Source organism: Jaculus jaculus, chromosome 1 (genome assembly GCF_020740685.1).
Source record: "Jaculus jaculus isolate mJacJac1 chromosome 1, mJacJac1.mat.Y.cur, whole genome shotgun sequence".
Classification (NCBI taxonomy): Eukaryota; Metazoa; Chordata; class Mammalia; order Rodentia; family Dipodidae; genus Jaculus; species Jaculus jaculus.
In genome coordinates, this window is record NC_059102.1 from 86,747,062 (window position 1) to 86,764,020 (window position 16,959).

At 38.6% G+C, this 16,959-nt stretch overlaps 1 protein-coding gene across 2 annotated transcripts in view; it reads left to right on the forward strand.

Moving 5' to 3' along the window:
* The first annotated feature begins 334 nt into the window (after positions 1-334).
* Adamtsl1 (ADAMTS like 1) overlaps positions 335-16,959 on the forward strand; it is a 403,127-nt gene continuing 386,502 nt past the window's right edge. Inside the window, exon 1 of one of the 2 annotated variants that reach the window (XM_045150329.1) lies at positions 335-494. In XM_045150329.1, coding sequence (XP_045006264.1) covers positions 432-494 — 63 coding nt within the window. In that variant the 5' untranslated portion in view covers positions 335-431. The remainder of the gene's footprint in view (positions 495-16,959) is intronic. The other variant, XM_004658427.2, reaches the window with a different exon arrangement.

The window sequence follows — 16,959 nt, forward strand, 5'->3', positions numbered from 1 at the left end:
CACAGGGAGCTACTGTACTTTCTCTGGCAAGGGGCAAACACAAAGCGTCTCTCCTCACCAGGCTAGCGCAGCCCGGTGCCCGCTTCGTCTTTCTGCCACCCTGCACTTCCCTCGCTCAGCCCTGCGCGCCTGTTCGTCCTCTCCCCTTTTTTCCACTCGCGCCGCTACATTCTCTCGGTCCCCTGGCTTTGTTATTCAGCATGTCTGATTAGCAGGAGCCTGATTGGCTGACTGCCTGCTCCGGAGAGATTCCATTCAGCTTACCCCCCACCCATCCACCCACCCACCCTCGCTCAGGAAATGTGAGCGGGGCTGATGGAAGCTGATAGGCAGGGCTGGAGTGTGAGCCCCGGCGCTGGATGTGACAGCGGGCAGAGGAGCGCTCAGCAGCTTGTGCAGTGTCCCATTCGGATTCCGGCAAGGGTCCAAGCATGGAATGCTGCCGTCGGGCAACGCCTGGCACACCGCTTCTCTTTCTGGCTTTCCTCCTCCTGGTAAATGCCTTTTCATTTCAATACGTTGCTATTGCCATTTGGTCTGGATGCTGCTGTTGCAATGGTGTGTAAGCGTGTGTGTGTGTGTGTGTGTGTGTGTGTGTGTGTGTGTGTGTGTGTGTGTGTGGGTGGTGTGGTGTGTTCTTAAAACTTCAGGTAAAATAATTTGCATGATGTACAGAATAAAATACAACACCTTAATAACAACTTCTCAAAGCAAAATAAAGTCTGCTAGACTTTCTGGAACTAGTTGCATGGATGTAATATACTGATGCCGAGCCATGAACTTCAAGATAAACTGAGCAGAGAGCTATATGGATGTTCATGTGTATGCCTGGAATTTGGGTAACAGAAGTCCTGAGATCAAGCTCACTGCTGTGTGCCTGGAATTTTTTTGAAGGATAGGCTGTGGGGCGCTTGCCCCCACTCCCGCTGTGGTTTATATGATTTTTTTTTTTTCTCTCCGCACACATGGGCTACTGAACCAGGTGAGAGGGAATGGGATCCCTCCATGCAAGCAGCCCAGATTACAGCTCATAATTGCTGCACATCATGTGTGGATACAAGTTAATGCAACTATTTACGGATTGAGGATTATAGTCTTCGATTTCACATCTAGTTCTGAAGGAAAAAAAAAAAGGAAGAAAAAATGACTTGTCCTGATGATTTCCTCAGCCATGGTGATAAGATGCTCTACTCGAACATCAATCAGCACACAGTGCATTTGTGACTCGAAGTAAATGTTCCGATGTGACTCATGCTTGGTTTTATGGGCAGAAAATGAGCATTTACTGTCCAAAAAATCTACACTCAAAATATTAAAAGCAATGCACATTTTTTAAAAACCAGAGTGTTCTGGGCAGCCAGTTTAGTAAACCTCATCTGAAGGTTTGAGTCCAAAGTTTTCACACACTGGTTCCAGACAAACGTGACTGTAGCTCTCCCTGTCACATTTATGGCAAGCTAGAATGCCAGAACTTCCTCAGGAAGGCATAAAGGCAAGAAAGGAGCGAGGTTAAAAAAAAAAAAAAGCAACCAGTGCAATGCTTTGTTGATGGGGAAGAAATATTTTGTCTTACTTTGATTCAAATAAATTTGATCTGCATGGTAGTCGTGAAGAAGGGAAGCAAGAAGCCATTGGTACAAATCAGAAAACTTGAGAAAGATTCCTGGGATAGCATGACAAGACTGTGATTAAATTTGTTATATATTCTCATATTTAATAAATTGTACCATTGTAGTTAAAAATTATCATGCTTCCTTGTAATTAGAAAGATACTTTTAATATTTCATAAGCATTTAAAGGAAAACTAAATATTAGGTGTGAATAGATTCAGTTTTCTCTATGACAAGAAATAAAAAGAGAAAATGTGTAGGTGTGCTTTGTGACTTCTGGTGCATGCAATTTATGAAAGGTCTCTCATCTTTTTTCCATATGGGATGTGTTACTTGTACACATCATTAGTTTGTCTCCTCTTTCCTTCTTTGTGATTTTCACTATATGTTGTTTTCTCATTACATTGTGACATAAAGTAAATTGCCAGTACACATTACATTTTTGTTATTTCATATGTATGATTTCATTATAGTAACTTTCCTGTTCAGGAAGAGATTGACTTGCTCTTCATTTGGTAAATACATTATGGTCCTCATTGATGCATTTAGTATTCATTTATATATGTATCTGAGCAAATAATTAGACTTACCTGGCAAAAGGGAGTGTCTTCTTATTTTAGGAAGGTTTAACATGCATTTGAATTACAATAATTATTAAATTTAAATGAAATCACAGCCATATTTGTTTTTTATTAATGTCTAATTGATTTTTCATCTGAGAATTATGCTAGAAAAGAAAGAACTGTCTGATAAGTGCCTCGATTTATCCCTATGCAGAGTAATAACAGCATTAGTTCCAGTTGTCATGAAATCTGTATATGAAGCTGACTTCTATTAGGTGACATGCTTGCAAATTATTTTAATGAATCCTTATAACAATCATGTAAGTCACATAATTTTAAGCCCATTTTACAGATCAGGAAGCAAGTTTATTGGACCATATGTCAAATAAGGAAAAGAACATAATTCTTTGCTTTGTCCTGTAGGTGTCAACTGTTTAGCTATGATAGGAGCTATAGTATGGGTTGGTCTGGGCTCTTTGTTGGAGACATATAGGCTTTTTACCTCATCTGGTCCATTAAAGATATGTATAATGTGATGAACACTTGTATTTGCTTATTAACGACCTCATTTAGATTTGTACTCCAAATGACTTACTGGCTTAAAAGAAAGTGAACTTTCGCCTGACCTGTAGTTGACTTGGAGCAAGAAGTGTGACATCATCAGCTCAACTTTCAGGCTTAATGGAGAAATTGAACTGGAGGATTTGTTAGTCCTATACTTCTTTACACATTACATGATTCTGTCCAGTCTTAGAAGTAATTTAAGCAATCTTAAAAGGTCTTCTTTGCCTTAATTGGAAAGCATTCTCTGTCTAGTGGAAAATAAACATCAATTCATTGATAGCTAAATCATCTTGTCAGAATTTGGTTCCTGAATGTATATGAATACATTCAAATACATATTATTGAAGCCAGGTTTTCTCAACAACCTTTCCTTCTAGAACATTACTGCTGAAAGAAGGAGGCACCTGCGTCTTTTGTATTTCTTTCTTTTTATGAGAGAGAGAATGAGAAAGAGAGAGAGAGAGAACTGGCATGCCAGGGTCTCTAGGTACTGCAATCTAACTTCAGATGCATGTGCTACCTTGTGCACATGTGACCTGTGTGAGTGTGTCACCTTGTGCATCTGGCTTATGTGGGTTCTAGGGAGTCAGACCTAGGTCCTTAGGCTTCACAAGCAACTATCTTAACCACTAAGCCATCTCTCCAGTCCTTGTATTTCTTTTATATTACTGTCCATATTTTCATGCACAGTATATAAATCACCATAGACTTCTTTTTGACTCTGGACACAGTTGGGCAGAAGGACTGACCAAAATATTTCTTCTTGATGTTTGGGTTATACTAAGTCACACAGCACAACTTCCCCAATCTTCTCACCCCACTCCCCTTTTTCATCTCCCTCTTTTGTGTGAATTGTTTAGCTCAAAAGAAATGTGGCAAAAATCATGACCACCCATTGACATGTGTGTATCTATACTTGAAGTCAAATCACTTCCCTTCAGAAAGGTATTTAATCAAATGTACATTTGCTTTTGGTTGCTTTTAAGTGGTTTTAAGCTGTTTTGCCTTCTATTGTGAGAGTTGCAAGACTAACACTAGGAATTATAATAAAGTACATGTGTTCTGTTGAATTTCTTTTCCTTCTCTACACTAATTTATACATGGAAACTAGTCAAACACAATGGCCCATTCCCTTCAGTTCCTCTGGCACTCTCTTCCACTATTATCTAAGTGAATCTATCTTGGATGGCCATTACCTTGTGGAATGAATATTAAATCCCTTATTACAGTAGATTGTGGTCTGTTCCAACAGACGTGTGTGTGTGTGTGTGTGTGTGTGTGTGTGTGTGTGTGTGTGTGTAAGCCCTTCTCTATACTTTTCACTCCATCTATTACTTATTGTCATACCTATACCACTCTAAATTTAGTTTAAAATTTTTCCTTGTTTATGCAACTTAACACACTTACTATAAAATTATTTTCTTTGTGTATTTGTGAAGTTTCTAGTCTAGTTGGGACCTTTATTTATTTTTAGTCTCTTAGGTCTGTTTAGGACCATGTTCTGGTTCCTGATATTATTTGCATGTGAACCAATTCTCACACTTCAAGTTGAGGGAGGAATGTCCAATAGTGGTCACTAGTGAACTGTGGAAGAGTCCTCCTATACAAGGAAAGTTTTTCCTTGATAGATTCAGTGGCTATTGAAGACTTGCGGGAAAGAGGGAATGTATAAGTAAACATGTTTGCTCCTTTGTATGTTTGTCAATACACATTAGTGCCCCTTTAAAAAAAAAAAATCTGTGAAGAAAGTGGAAAGGTTTAGCACACCATACGCTCGGATATTTCTGTGATTTAGCAGTGTCACAAAGTTTATTTTTATAAAGTCAGGCTTTGCAGATTTTTTTTATCAGTGAAATGTACAAGTCACTCATTTGTTTTAATTTTGGCTTATTTTAGTGGATTTGGCCCAAGAACTATGTTAGGAAGAGGCAATATTCCCTATATTGATCCTATCCTTTTTTTGTGGACATAACCAAATCATAGGTTTAGCCTCTGGCAAGGAACACTGTGGACTGCTGCATTTCCTATAGCAACTATAAGATGCCCTTTATATTTGAGCATCATAAGTATTTGTGAGCTAATCTGAGAGAAAAGACTGAGAGTTTATTCAGTAGTTTCATAATTCTTCTCACTTCCATGTTTTCTGACTTCATGTGTACAGTTTTATTTCAAATGACACTTCTGTGTTTAATACGTATATCATTCTAATTTGAGCAATGACACTTTCTCAGGTTCACTTACTTGAGTTCCATTTTGTCCTTTCCTTAGCAAATACACTCCACTGTTTCTGAGGTCTCCTGAATAGAGTGACCCCAGAGTGACCTTTCCTAGTGTAAGGACCTGAGTGTTTTCTTGTGTGAAAGTATTTCTTGAATCCTTACAAATAACCTACTAGTTAAGTGTGCTGAGATAATCACAGAAAAATGTCTCTAAATCAAGTTTCAGTCTTGCCATTGTTGCTAATTCTTTCAGACACTTGCCTTCAAACTTTGTGCTTTTACCGAAATGAGACAGGTTCATGTCATTTTCTGTCTACATCATAAAAGCCATACCATGTGGTTGAATTTTGGCTTGATTGGCAGTACTGGCTCATGAGCAGCTTAGGACTGGCATACCAGAGGTGATGTAAGTCCAAAAGGATCCTAATTGAAATAGGCCAGCACAGCTGTGTGGGGAGCCTGCCTGCTAACTGGGTAAGCTGTTGCTATCAACCCCTTCTTTCCATGAGCTCAAAAATAAATGACTAAATCTCCCCAATTCCAGAACTCCAAGATTAAAACCTCCATTGAATAAAGCTTAACTGTTCTGCTTCCCTCCCAGGGGCTTTGCTAGCTGCAGCACCCAGCATGGAAGGCAGCGTAGTTACAAGTTTTCCAGCCACATATAGAAGTTGCCCCAATTGCTAGTTATAGCCAATCATGACCTCCAGGTTTTCATTTGTTTTATTTCCAAGAAGGTCAGAATTTATCAATTGGTTTGATGTTATTCCAGTGTTCTTTATCTGGTGTAAGAAGTGTGTGTGTGTGTGTGTGTGTGTGTGTGTGTGTGTGTGTCTGTCTGTCTGTCTTATCACAATAATTAATTGTAACCTTTCCTAAAAGAAACACTATGCTGTCTGGCTTGAAAATCACGACCTCAGATCTCACCAATGTGCAGCTACCTGTATAGTCACTTCCATAAGTACATGTTGTGAAGCATCAATAATTAATTGTAATTCCTAAAATATTTAAATGTAATTTTTTGTAGTTTTTATCTTACTTTGCACATTCCTCCTACCTCCATTAGATGCTTGGCAAGTATATCTCAATAAATGTGCTTGAATGAATAAGAGACAAATAAGGATGATTCAGCAAAAAAATTGTAAAAAGGTATAAAGTATAAGTAGGAAAAGAAAAACTGAACATTCATTTTCAGTGTGAAGCATTGCACTATTTCTGCTTTGCATAAGACCAAGTCAAAAACATTAATGAGTTCAAAAGAGAAAACACATATTTACTTTTCTTTTCTCTCATTCATAATCACATAGTGAATAAAAATTGAATAGCAAGGAATTGAATTCCTTTTGCTGTTGTCAATTAAAATGAATCATTTTCATATTTCAAATACTTTTTTATCCATTAAGTTTTCAAGTATTTTTCCTTATACAAATTTTGTCTTGAGAAACATGATATTTACATTAGCTAAAGTTTTATAAAACTTGAAAGTACTCATAAACTTTCATTTCAGCCTAGACATTGCTATTGATTCACCAAAAATCTTTCTTTATTAAACCACTGGACACTAAGATAAACTTGTCTCTTAGCCTTCCCTATGACTGGGTGGTGCTATGTAACTGAGTCCTGTCATGAAAATATAGTTAGATGTGACATGTGACACTTCTAAGTCTCAACCCTCACATGTGCTCCTCCATGTATCAAGCACTCTTTTTACAGGTACCTGAATATATTCACAGATCACAGCTCTTCCCACCACTCTCATAGACCTTCACTGCAAATGTTCATTTAGACATAGAAGACTTTCTTGTGTGAAAATTCTGAAATTTGTAGAAATGTGTGCTAAAGGCCTTTTAGAGTAGCATTTGCTTCAAATTTAGATGCTATGTGTTCTAGTGCTTCCTTATAAGCACTAACACCCATTTCCATGGATTAGATGGAAAAAGAGAAATAAGAGGATGGCACATCATCCTAAGGGTTTTCTGCATACTTAAGGTAAGCTGAGTCGCTAGGGTATGTGTCTATACTGCAGGAAAATCAGAAAGGGTCAACTGTTAAACCATAAAGTCCACTAGTACATGGGAAGATGGTAAAGGAATAAGAAAACAATCTGGGGTCCTCTCTAACAGCACAGGACCTAACAACCAACGAATTCACAGATCCAAAGAATGGCAAAGACAGTAAAAACAGTCGCCAAGAAACAAAACCCATGATATAACATGAAGGTGCTCCAATGACAGAATGTTAGAAAATCAAGAAGTTATCAGGTGACAAAGAGAAAAACAGACTCTCAACAGCACAGAAATGTTTTGCATAGCAGCAGAAAAAAGGAAAACAAACTCTTCTGAGTACACCTGGCCTCAAATTAGCTTTGACATATTTTTCTTGGAGGTATCTCTATTTATCAGCATTTTGTCACATTACCAAAATACTTGAGGCGACTAAGTTAATGAGTCTATTTAGTTCATAGTTTTGGAGGCAGAAAGTCCAAGTGGCATAGCACAGGCTCTGACATGAGGGCTGAAACAAGTCATGGCAGAGGTGCGAGGGTGTGGGGAGATGGCAGCAGGACATCTCAGACCAGTAGCAGACAGAGTCAGGCATCCCACAGTCCCTCCTCAGGACATACCTCCAATGACATAACTCTAGCCCCACCCCTTAAAAATCCAAACCATCTTTCATTGTTGCTACCTGAGGACCAAGTCTTCAGTCGGAGTGGCCCCTTGGGGAACACTCAAACCACAACCAAACCATAACAGAGCCCAGGTATCATGGAAAAGCTCTGGTAGTAAAATGTAACCACTGGGCTACAATGCTGTTTTAAGCTCTGTGTCTTTCTTGGCCCAGTGACTTAGCTCCCTTCCACTCTGTCTGTGTATTCATGCACTATTACCCATTCTAGCTAACTCCCTGGGATCTGTGAAAAGTAAAGCAAACATCACATACTGAAGTGGTTTGTGAGCTCAAAAGTACTTTAAGTGTTTACAAACAATCAGATAAAAATCCACTTTCTATCACAGTCTACCCATCACAAAGTCACAGCCAGTGGAGAGAGATAGGGGCTAGAAGATAAAAATTGCTGCAACAAAGATGTCAGAAGTGTGCTAGACATTTTGCTATCATAGATATTTTAAATTTTCAAAAGAAAATTCCTCCACAGGCAACAGTTCTGTGATGGGTACTTAGCATCTAAATAGGTATACTATTTGTTTAATGAAATTAATGCATTGATATAAATGATGGCTTTTCTCATATTGTGAATGCATTATTTCAAGAATAGTATTGATCTCTATTTGACTTAAAATATTAAAAATTATTATTAAAAGTTTTGTTGTTGAGAATACCAGTTTGTACAAAACACACACTAGAATAGTTCCTCGGTGAGATTAATTCTTTAGGGAAAAAGTACTGTCTAAGAGCAAATTATTAACCATCATAGTGGCCTGTAATCCTAGCAATTGAAAAGCTGAGACAGTAAGACCACAAATTCAGGCCTAGCCTCAGCTACCTAGTAAGACCCCTTCTGTCTCAAAATCCATAAAAAGGAAATTGATGTTATAATGATTGTTGTATGTGACCAACATGTAAGGAGTTTTCATCTATCTATCATTGGGGTCCTGTGCTGCCAGATGATAATGTTACATGTTTACTATTTTGTGATAGCATTTCAATATTCAAAATTCATGCAAAAAAACCTGGAACATATTTCATTTGAAATTATACGTTTATAAGTACAATCAGCAAAGTAGTAATTTGCACCTCCCATTTTTGTTAGAGATTTAGTTAAAGTTCTTATATAATATATTTATAATGAAACCAAACCAATCTTGAGTATCAAGGGGAAGATAGTTGAGAGAAATGAATCAGCCAAAAAGTCACGTGGGTGAGGCATATGCCATTTCTAATATAAACTTATTCCACCTTTGAGGCAAAACGTTGCAGGACTTTAATGGTTTCGCCACCTGTGAATTGTTTGGGTGCACCTCATAAGCGGGTTCTTTCTTCTATTTGTTTAAAGAAATAAGTGATATGTTCGCCAATTCTTCACTACATTAATTTTCATGGAGTTTCCATTTTCATCCACATTGCTTTTTCAGATTATTTTCCACAGCTTCTGCCATCCTATAACTAAAGCTCTGTGTATTTTTTTCCCTTCAGTTTTGGTCCGGGGACATTCTCTAAGTTAATTTGGTCTATTGGCATAAATGTCAGGACAAAGCAGTGTGATAACCTAAGACATCCTGACATAAATTCTGAGAGCATGAAAGAAATGAGACAGGAAATTGTGAGCAGCCTATAATAAATTCAAACTGTCCAATAAAATAAATATGCTCCACTTTGTTCTCTTTGAAAGGTATGGTTGGGTGTCTGATTTCCCAGCCCCCTTTGGAGGCTATAATCTCACTCACTATTTGAAGTCTGGACACGTATTGTTCAAATATGATACTTCATCAATAGAACCAGAAATGAAAAAGTTAATAGAAACAATAAGATTCCTACTGTTCAGGTGCTGAAGTAAGATTTGGAAAGAATTTTTTTAGAAATTGCCTGTTCTTCCATTATAGCTGTTATAAACATTGGTCATTGAGACCTAATGTAATTTCCCCAGCCTGCCACACACTGCCACTTTGAGGCTTATAGCTTGTCTGAGATAAGCATACTTTGAATTATTGCTACAGAGGTAGCTTAGTAACATTTAGACCACCATGTCATATATCCAGTGTTTTAGAATCACAAAGGATCTTTGAGGTATACAAAATGAGATCTCTTTGAAGGCTAGAGTTAGGTGTTAGTTTGTCTGGGATATCTTTGTATCTTTGGCATTCGTCAAAGTTTAATTTTAAAAAAGTACTTGGTATATATTTGCTGTTGAGATGAGTTAATTGTCTATTCAAGTCCTTTTGTTTTATAAATCATTAAATTTAAAATAAAAATGTTGACAAAGATGAGCAAACATCTCTTAGGTAGAATCCAGGATACTGGATTCTTTTCTTTTCAGGTCACTCCTTCCATTGAACTCATTCTCTTTGTTATACTATGCAGTCTCTTAGGTTCTATCAGTAAGCTCCATGGAACTGGCCTTGATAGAAAGAGTTGAAAATGCTGTGAGATCCAGACATGCCAAGGGAGGATGGCCAGTAGGCAGAAGAGCTGATGGAAAACAATCTTGAGTTGAAACTCAAGGATCATTGTAGAGCTATAAACACCCAGATGGGGTGTGTGTGTATGTGTGTGTGTCATAGCACTATCATTTCTCTTGCATTCATATCAGTGAAAATTGTGAATAATTTATTAACATATATGTGAAATAACTTCTTAAGGGTCTTGTATCCAGTAGATCTCTAAGCTGTGTTGGCTTTCCTCCCTTCCAGCAGTATGAAACAGCCTAGTCATTAAGGTAACTGCAACATGTTAGGCACTGAGCTTGGTACTGGGTGTACTATATTTAAGGAAAATGACACGGTGTTAAGGATCATTGTACCTAGCACATCAAAATGAATTTGGCCCTGGGATGAAGAAGACAAGCAGTAAGTGGCCAGCACTTCCTATTGGTTTTATGTTGCAGTCATGGTATGATTTTTCTTTTTTACTGTATATTTAACTTGCTGATGTAAAAGTGACTCTGATTAAGGAAATAGACACATTAATTCATTTTTAATAGTGATTCAAGAAAGAATGTGTTAGAAAAACTCTAAAGGTTTATAGTTAAGGTCATTTTTGAGTTACTCTCTTTTCTTGCTGAGATCTATTTTTTTTAGTAATACTGAAACCTCAGTTTAATGAGTGTATTAGTCCATCCCTGTGTTTATTTGACACATACACATCTGTCCTTTTGTTCTTAGTTCTATGTTTAAGCAGTGAAATCTTTAGCTTGGTCCTTCACTGGAGTAACCAGAAGGCCAGTCAGGAGCATGTTGGATGCTATCGATAGTGTCCTTCCCCAGCAGAGTTGCTAACTTCAGCTGGTGGCCCTGAGACTGCTGTGGCTCCAGGCTCCAACATGTTAAGAAACTGTCCAGTATTTGTGCCCAATTGTAAGTAATTTAATTACAAGGAATTTAAAAAATTCTCAATTTTCAGAATTTTGCATTTGATATATCACTAAAAGTTAAAAAACAATAAGGAATGACTTGAATCTAAGAGGAGTAGAAAATTAATACATTATTTCTGACTTTCTAACTTTTGTGACCAAAGGACATTCAAAAAATCAACTTCCAAACATGAAATAACTTAGTATTGCACAGGAAATAATATAGTTAATACTTAATAAATTACATCATTGTGAGAAGCACTTTATGTATATTTATTTATCTCATTCTCATAACTACCCTTTGGATTGGTTATGATTATTTTCCCTATGTTATGTGAAAAAACTGAGGCACAAAGAGATTGGACATCATATCTACAGTTATTCAACTGGCAGTTCTAATGCAAGTAGAGTTCACTTTTGTTCTGATTCCTCCATTTTTTCACACATGAGAGGAGCTAAAAGTCACTTGAAAAAGCCAAAAGTAGTAGGTGCAAAATTTTAGAAGGCAAAAGTAATAATGTATATGATTTATGGAAAATGAACCATGTCCTTAGTCCTTATTTTACTCAGAATATCAGTGGAAACTTTGTCAGTGAGTTTCCCTGCTTGATCTATGCTTTCTTCTTTGGACAAAAAATGAATACCTCCCCAGAATGCAAATAGGGAAGAGCTAACAGTTACTGTCTGAGGGTCACAGGTTCTATCCTAGGCATGGAGGAGCTCCATGAAAAGTTCAAGCCAAGGAAGAGGGAAGTGGAGCATCCTCAGGAGAAAGACCTGTGAGGGCAAAGGCAAGGAGGTGGATGAAGAGCGACAGAGGGAGCACAGCCAGGCTCTGTAGGGCCTTGCTGGTCATGTCCAGGAGCACAGGACAAAGTTCTCATTATAGAAAGACAGCTTTGATGGCCACTCAGAGTACAGAGGCTTGGAGAAAGGAGGACAAAGGTCTCAAAGTTAGTGTACCTGTCATGAAAGCCAGGAGAAGCAGCCTTAGTAAGGAAAGAGAGGCAGATTGAACTAGAGGGCTACAAAGCTATAGGAAAGAAACTCACAGTGGATGCTCTTCACCTTCATCTTGACATTCAAAGACAACTGAGGCTCCAGAAAGTGCTGTTTAAATCTTATATCTTAGCCAAGAACCAGAGCCTGGTACTATTCACTGAATGAAGGTGTATGAGAGTAAATAATTTTATTCAAAATCTCTGTGATAAAAAACTGTAACTCATGGGCTGGAGAGATGGCTTAGCGGTTAAGTGCTTGCCTGTGAAGCCTAAGGATCCCGGTTCGAGGCTCGATTCCCCAGGTCCCACGTTAGCCAGATACACAAGAGGGCGCAAGTGTGTGGAGTTCGTTTGCAGTGGCTGAAGGCCCTGGCGCGCCCATTCTCTCTTCTCTCCCTATATGCCTCTTTCTCTCTCTGTCACTATCAAATAAATAAAAATAAACAAAAAAATTTTTTAAAAAAGACAAAAAAAAACCTGTAACTTAATGTCCACAGTTATGTTTTCCAAATTAAGGAAGGCATTTTGGAGAAACAAAGGCATTGGCATTCTAACCTCCTCCAGCAGAGTGTAACTGTAGGATCAACTTGCTAAAGAGTTTACCACAGTATTAGACTTAACCTTTATTCACCCACAGTGAACCTCTCAAATTAGAGGGTATTTCACAGGGCAGTCCTGTGCCATTAGAAACCTATTCAACCCTCATGTGACACAACGTTCCAATCATGGTGATAGTTTTGTACCTTCTAATGATTATTGGTGTCTGAGGCTATAGTGTTTTTCCATGTATGGTTGTTTATCCGTTCTCCATCAAAATCCCTTTCAAACTCTTCAGATTCATGTCATATCTTTTGAGAGAACACGAGCAAGTCTCTTTGCCCTAATTCTTGTAGTTGTCATGTCGTCTAATCTGTACTGCACATGTGGAGTTCCCTTTGCAAGTAGCTAAAACTTTAGGAAGAGATGTAGCATTGAGGTTCTACATTTATCTTCTCTGATTAAATGTTTCTTGTAGCCATTAGAAAATAAACAACTTTAGCATAAAATGATGAATTTAGAGATTTCAGGTGTATGTGAAATTTGAAAAAATAAACAAGTTTTATTAGAGAAGTCTGAGTTGCATGTCATATAAATTCTTTGTAAATCTGATTGCTAAGGAGTCAGATTTTTAATCAGGCACTGGAGTCTTCTGTGCATATAAGTTATCCTGTTAATTATAAACAAATAGTCTGTTGCACACACAACTCTTCATGTAGCCTTAATACAAAACTGATTATAGGTTGGCCTGGCCTCATAAAACAGATTTGCCTTGGAAAAGCATCAAATAGGTATTTAGGTTTTGAATCATATGGTTCTTCTTTCAGAATAATTTTGGACATCTACAACTTTTTATTTTCCTTCTTTCTTCAAAATTGACTGCAGCAGCATTAAAAAAAAAATTCTCTAGGCTTATAAAAGGGAAAATGTGATTTTTAGTCTCATCCTATGTGCCAAGGACTGTGTTATTTATGTGTGTTAGATAAGACACACCACGCCCATTATAAAGATAAGAAAACTGAGCACTCAAGACTAATGCTTAAAGGTGGTGTGAATTTCTCTACTTTTTCTCTATGTATATTGAATTCTTTCTGCAAACAAATCATATTAAAATATGCAGTACAGATTATTTTCCACATTGTTTGAACTTTACTTTTGGCCTCTTTTGGCAGGCACCTTCCCAACATGCTGAGTGATTTCCACAATTTCAGAATCAAGTTCATGAGAGTTCACAGCTTGTACCATATTTCAGCGATCCTAAGATACACAATTTTTGCCTGACTTTACAAACTTGGATGCACTTATAATTGGTAACAGGTCATAGTCTAGTGGGTAGCATTTCTTAAATTTTCTTTTAAAAATTATAATAGCGCAAACAATAAGAATATGATTTCTATCTTGGGCATCTTCCATTCAGTGGGGTGCTGTGTCAGGATTTTTCCAGTATCTGATTATGAGAGCAGAAAAGTCACAGAGATATGGTTATGGAGCCTCTGGCTGCTCCCTCACTCCCACTCACCATCTTATAGTACAGAAGGATCTGTGTGTGTTTAATAGTCCCTCCTTACCTAGGGCCTCTCAATACTGAGCTTACCTAGGCTTGTTCTGTACCCTGCCAAGCCTAGCTGTTTCCTTAGTAGCCTCTGTGTGCCTTAGTTTCCTTATCTATAAACTGTTAGTTGTTGGTGTTTTCTCAGTATCCAGATCAGCTGGGCACTTACTACGTTTATGAAGATTGAGATTCTTCTACTTCCCTGAGCCTGGGCCTGGGTAATGTATTAGCTCTCCCTGTGATTCTAATCTACACCCTTGTTGAGGAGCCTTGCTCTAGTACTGAAGAATAAAACCACTCGAGTGGGATTGCCTGGTTTCAAATCCTGGCTGCTCCAATAACCTTTCTATGATTTTCTCTGTCCCATTACCCTTGCCTGGCAAAAATATGTCAAGGATATTTTCTATATCCGAAGATCACTGTGAAATTAAATAAAATGATTCACACAACATGTACATCCCAGGACCTCACCAGATAGCAAATGCCCAGCAGGCCTCAGTAGCTATGTTCCTCCCACGCTAGAGGCTGACATACTTCTATCCTGAGAGCAAGTCCTATCTTTTCCCGGATGCAGGACAGCTACTGGTGTTCCTTACTACCTGCAGCACCCCTGTGCAATCTCATAGAATAGTACTGAGAAGAAAAATGGAGATGCCTTTTTGGCTTGGGAAGAGTAGGGAGCCCACTGAAGCCAGGAACTCAGAATAAAGTGAAGATTGGCTCAAAAAGGTATCCTGTAAATTCACTCATAAATGCTTTTCTTGTTCAGAGCCCTCAACCCTCCTCTTCATCAAGAGCACCTTGAACTCTAAAACTGTCTGTGTAGCTACAAGCCACCTCTCCTCCAAGAGGTTAAGACAATTGGTCTGGGGAGGAGTCTAGACTTCAGCAGTTTTCCTTGAGTTCCCAGGTAACTTGATTGTGTAGCTTGAGTTGAACACCATTCCCCTAATGGATATTTGAAGACTATAAACACTTCTCACTTGGTAGGGGATTGATCTCATCTTTGAAGATACTTTGTAAACTTCTGTAACCTAAAGCTTAAGAGCTCATTTCCCTAAAATAGGGATAATGTGCCTGTTCTTGAGGTTCATATAGTTGATGTTAAAGTTATTTGTCTATAAATTGTAAGTATGTGTATGTGTGAGCCAGAATAACAATGCATAGCCTGAGGGGATTATCCTCTTTTATGTTTATATGTTCATAAAGCTTGAGAACTTGTCTAGTCAATAGAATGTGGTGAAGTCTATAGTACAATGTACTTTGACTTGAAATTGTAACAACTTATTCAGAACAAGAGAGCATGGAATGTTCAATCATTTTGGACACTATAGCAATTGGAGCCTTTCCGAGCTTCATTTGAAGGGACAGAATAAAACGTATACTCTGAGGTGTCCATTCTTATGCATCTACTAGTCATCTAACCTTTTCTTTTCCTTTCTCTCCATGGCCATTGTGTCAGATGGAGTACTATGGTCTTCCCACTGAAGTCCTCAGGCAACTAAGTTTAATTCCTGTCTGGGTGATTTACTCTTGCCCAGTCGTATCATACTTAATTAGAGTCTAAGTTCCTTATCGGTTGTTGAAATGGTTTTATTTCTCACTTATTCTTTCTCTAGCAATTCTCCTTTCCCCTTCTTTTCCTAAATTCCCATAAATTTTCAGTGCCTTGTAGGAGTATGATGAGGATCAAATGAACAGTAGAAGTACTTTGAAGACTATAAAACCCAACTGTATCATGCCCTGCTCAAAATCCTTCATTGGCTCCAGCTGTGAGCCTACTCAAAGACCAATACCTCAGCTGTAACTCAAAGCTCTGTGTGAGTCCACAGTTCCAACCTCTTCCACAGCTGTCTTACTGCAGGTATCAGTAAGCACAGATAGCTATTCTGTAGAGGAACTGGTGTGGCCAGAGCTGGGAGCAGGTTGGGAGACCAGTTATATATAGTGTTGATGACAACAGTGAGCAAGTCCCCACTAGGGTACTAATGCAAGGAGTGCTGAGATGGACAGGGAGGAGCTACATGGAGAAATCAGAACACATGTACAGTTCATGTTTGTGTGCAAAACTAGGCAGATACATAGGGTGGGATAGAGGATTGAAGGAGGGTAAATGCTTTATAGCCATATTTATCCATTTATAACTGTTAGGGAGAAAGGCTGCTGAAAGATTAGAGCCCTAAATATTAAATTTGGTTTTGGAAATATTCAGTTCAAAGTCCTAATAAGGGTGAGTGGAAATAATATTGCAGAGACTGGAAGTGCTGCAGATTTATGAATCACCTACAAAGAGAAGACAGTGTGAGTAAGGGAAAGTGGTATGTCAAGAGGTGCACAGCAGAGCAGAGGTGGAGGGAAAGCCCTCAGAATCTCACATTCCCCAGGCAGGATAAGCGAGAACAGGCAATGGAGGGTCAGGCAAGTTCTCCCTCCCAGGAGAGCAGGTTGCCCAGCCAGCTTTGCTTTGCGGTAAGGCCAGAGGATGTGGTGAACTCCAGGCTCCAGAGGAGTGGCCGAGGAGCCTCGTCAGTCAAGAAGTGGGCAGAAGCCAGATCACATAGCATGAAGGAATCTGGGGTGCTGAGGAAGTGAGTGCAATGGATGTGGATTAGCCTCTTCAGAAGCTCAGAAGTGAAAGGCAGGCACTGAATGCTCACCACTGACAGTATGCAAAGGAAAGCACAGAGCAAGAGCCACTGAGATAAAAGTGAGCTTGGTTTTAATAAAATGAAAAGAAAGTGCTTTCGTCTTAATAGCTCAAAGAACGCTGATAGCAGCCATGTGTGAAATTGATTTTTGGGGCCCAGCACCAGAGACAGCAAGACTGGGAGGCCAATGTGGTAGTAAACCATGATTTAGCACCTCCACTTTCTCTCCTTATTACAAAG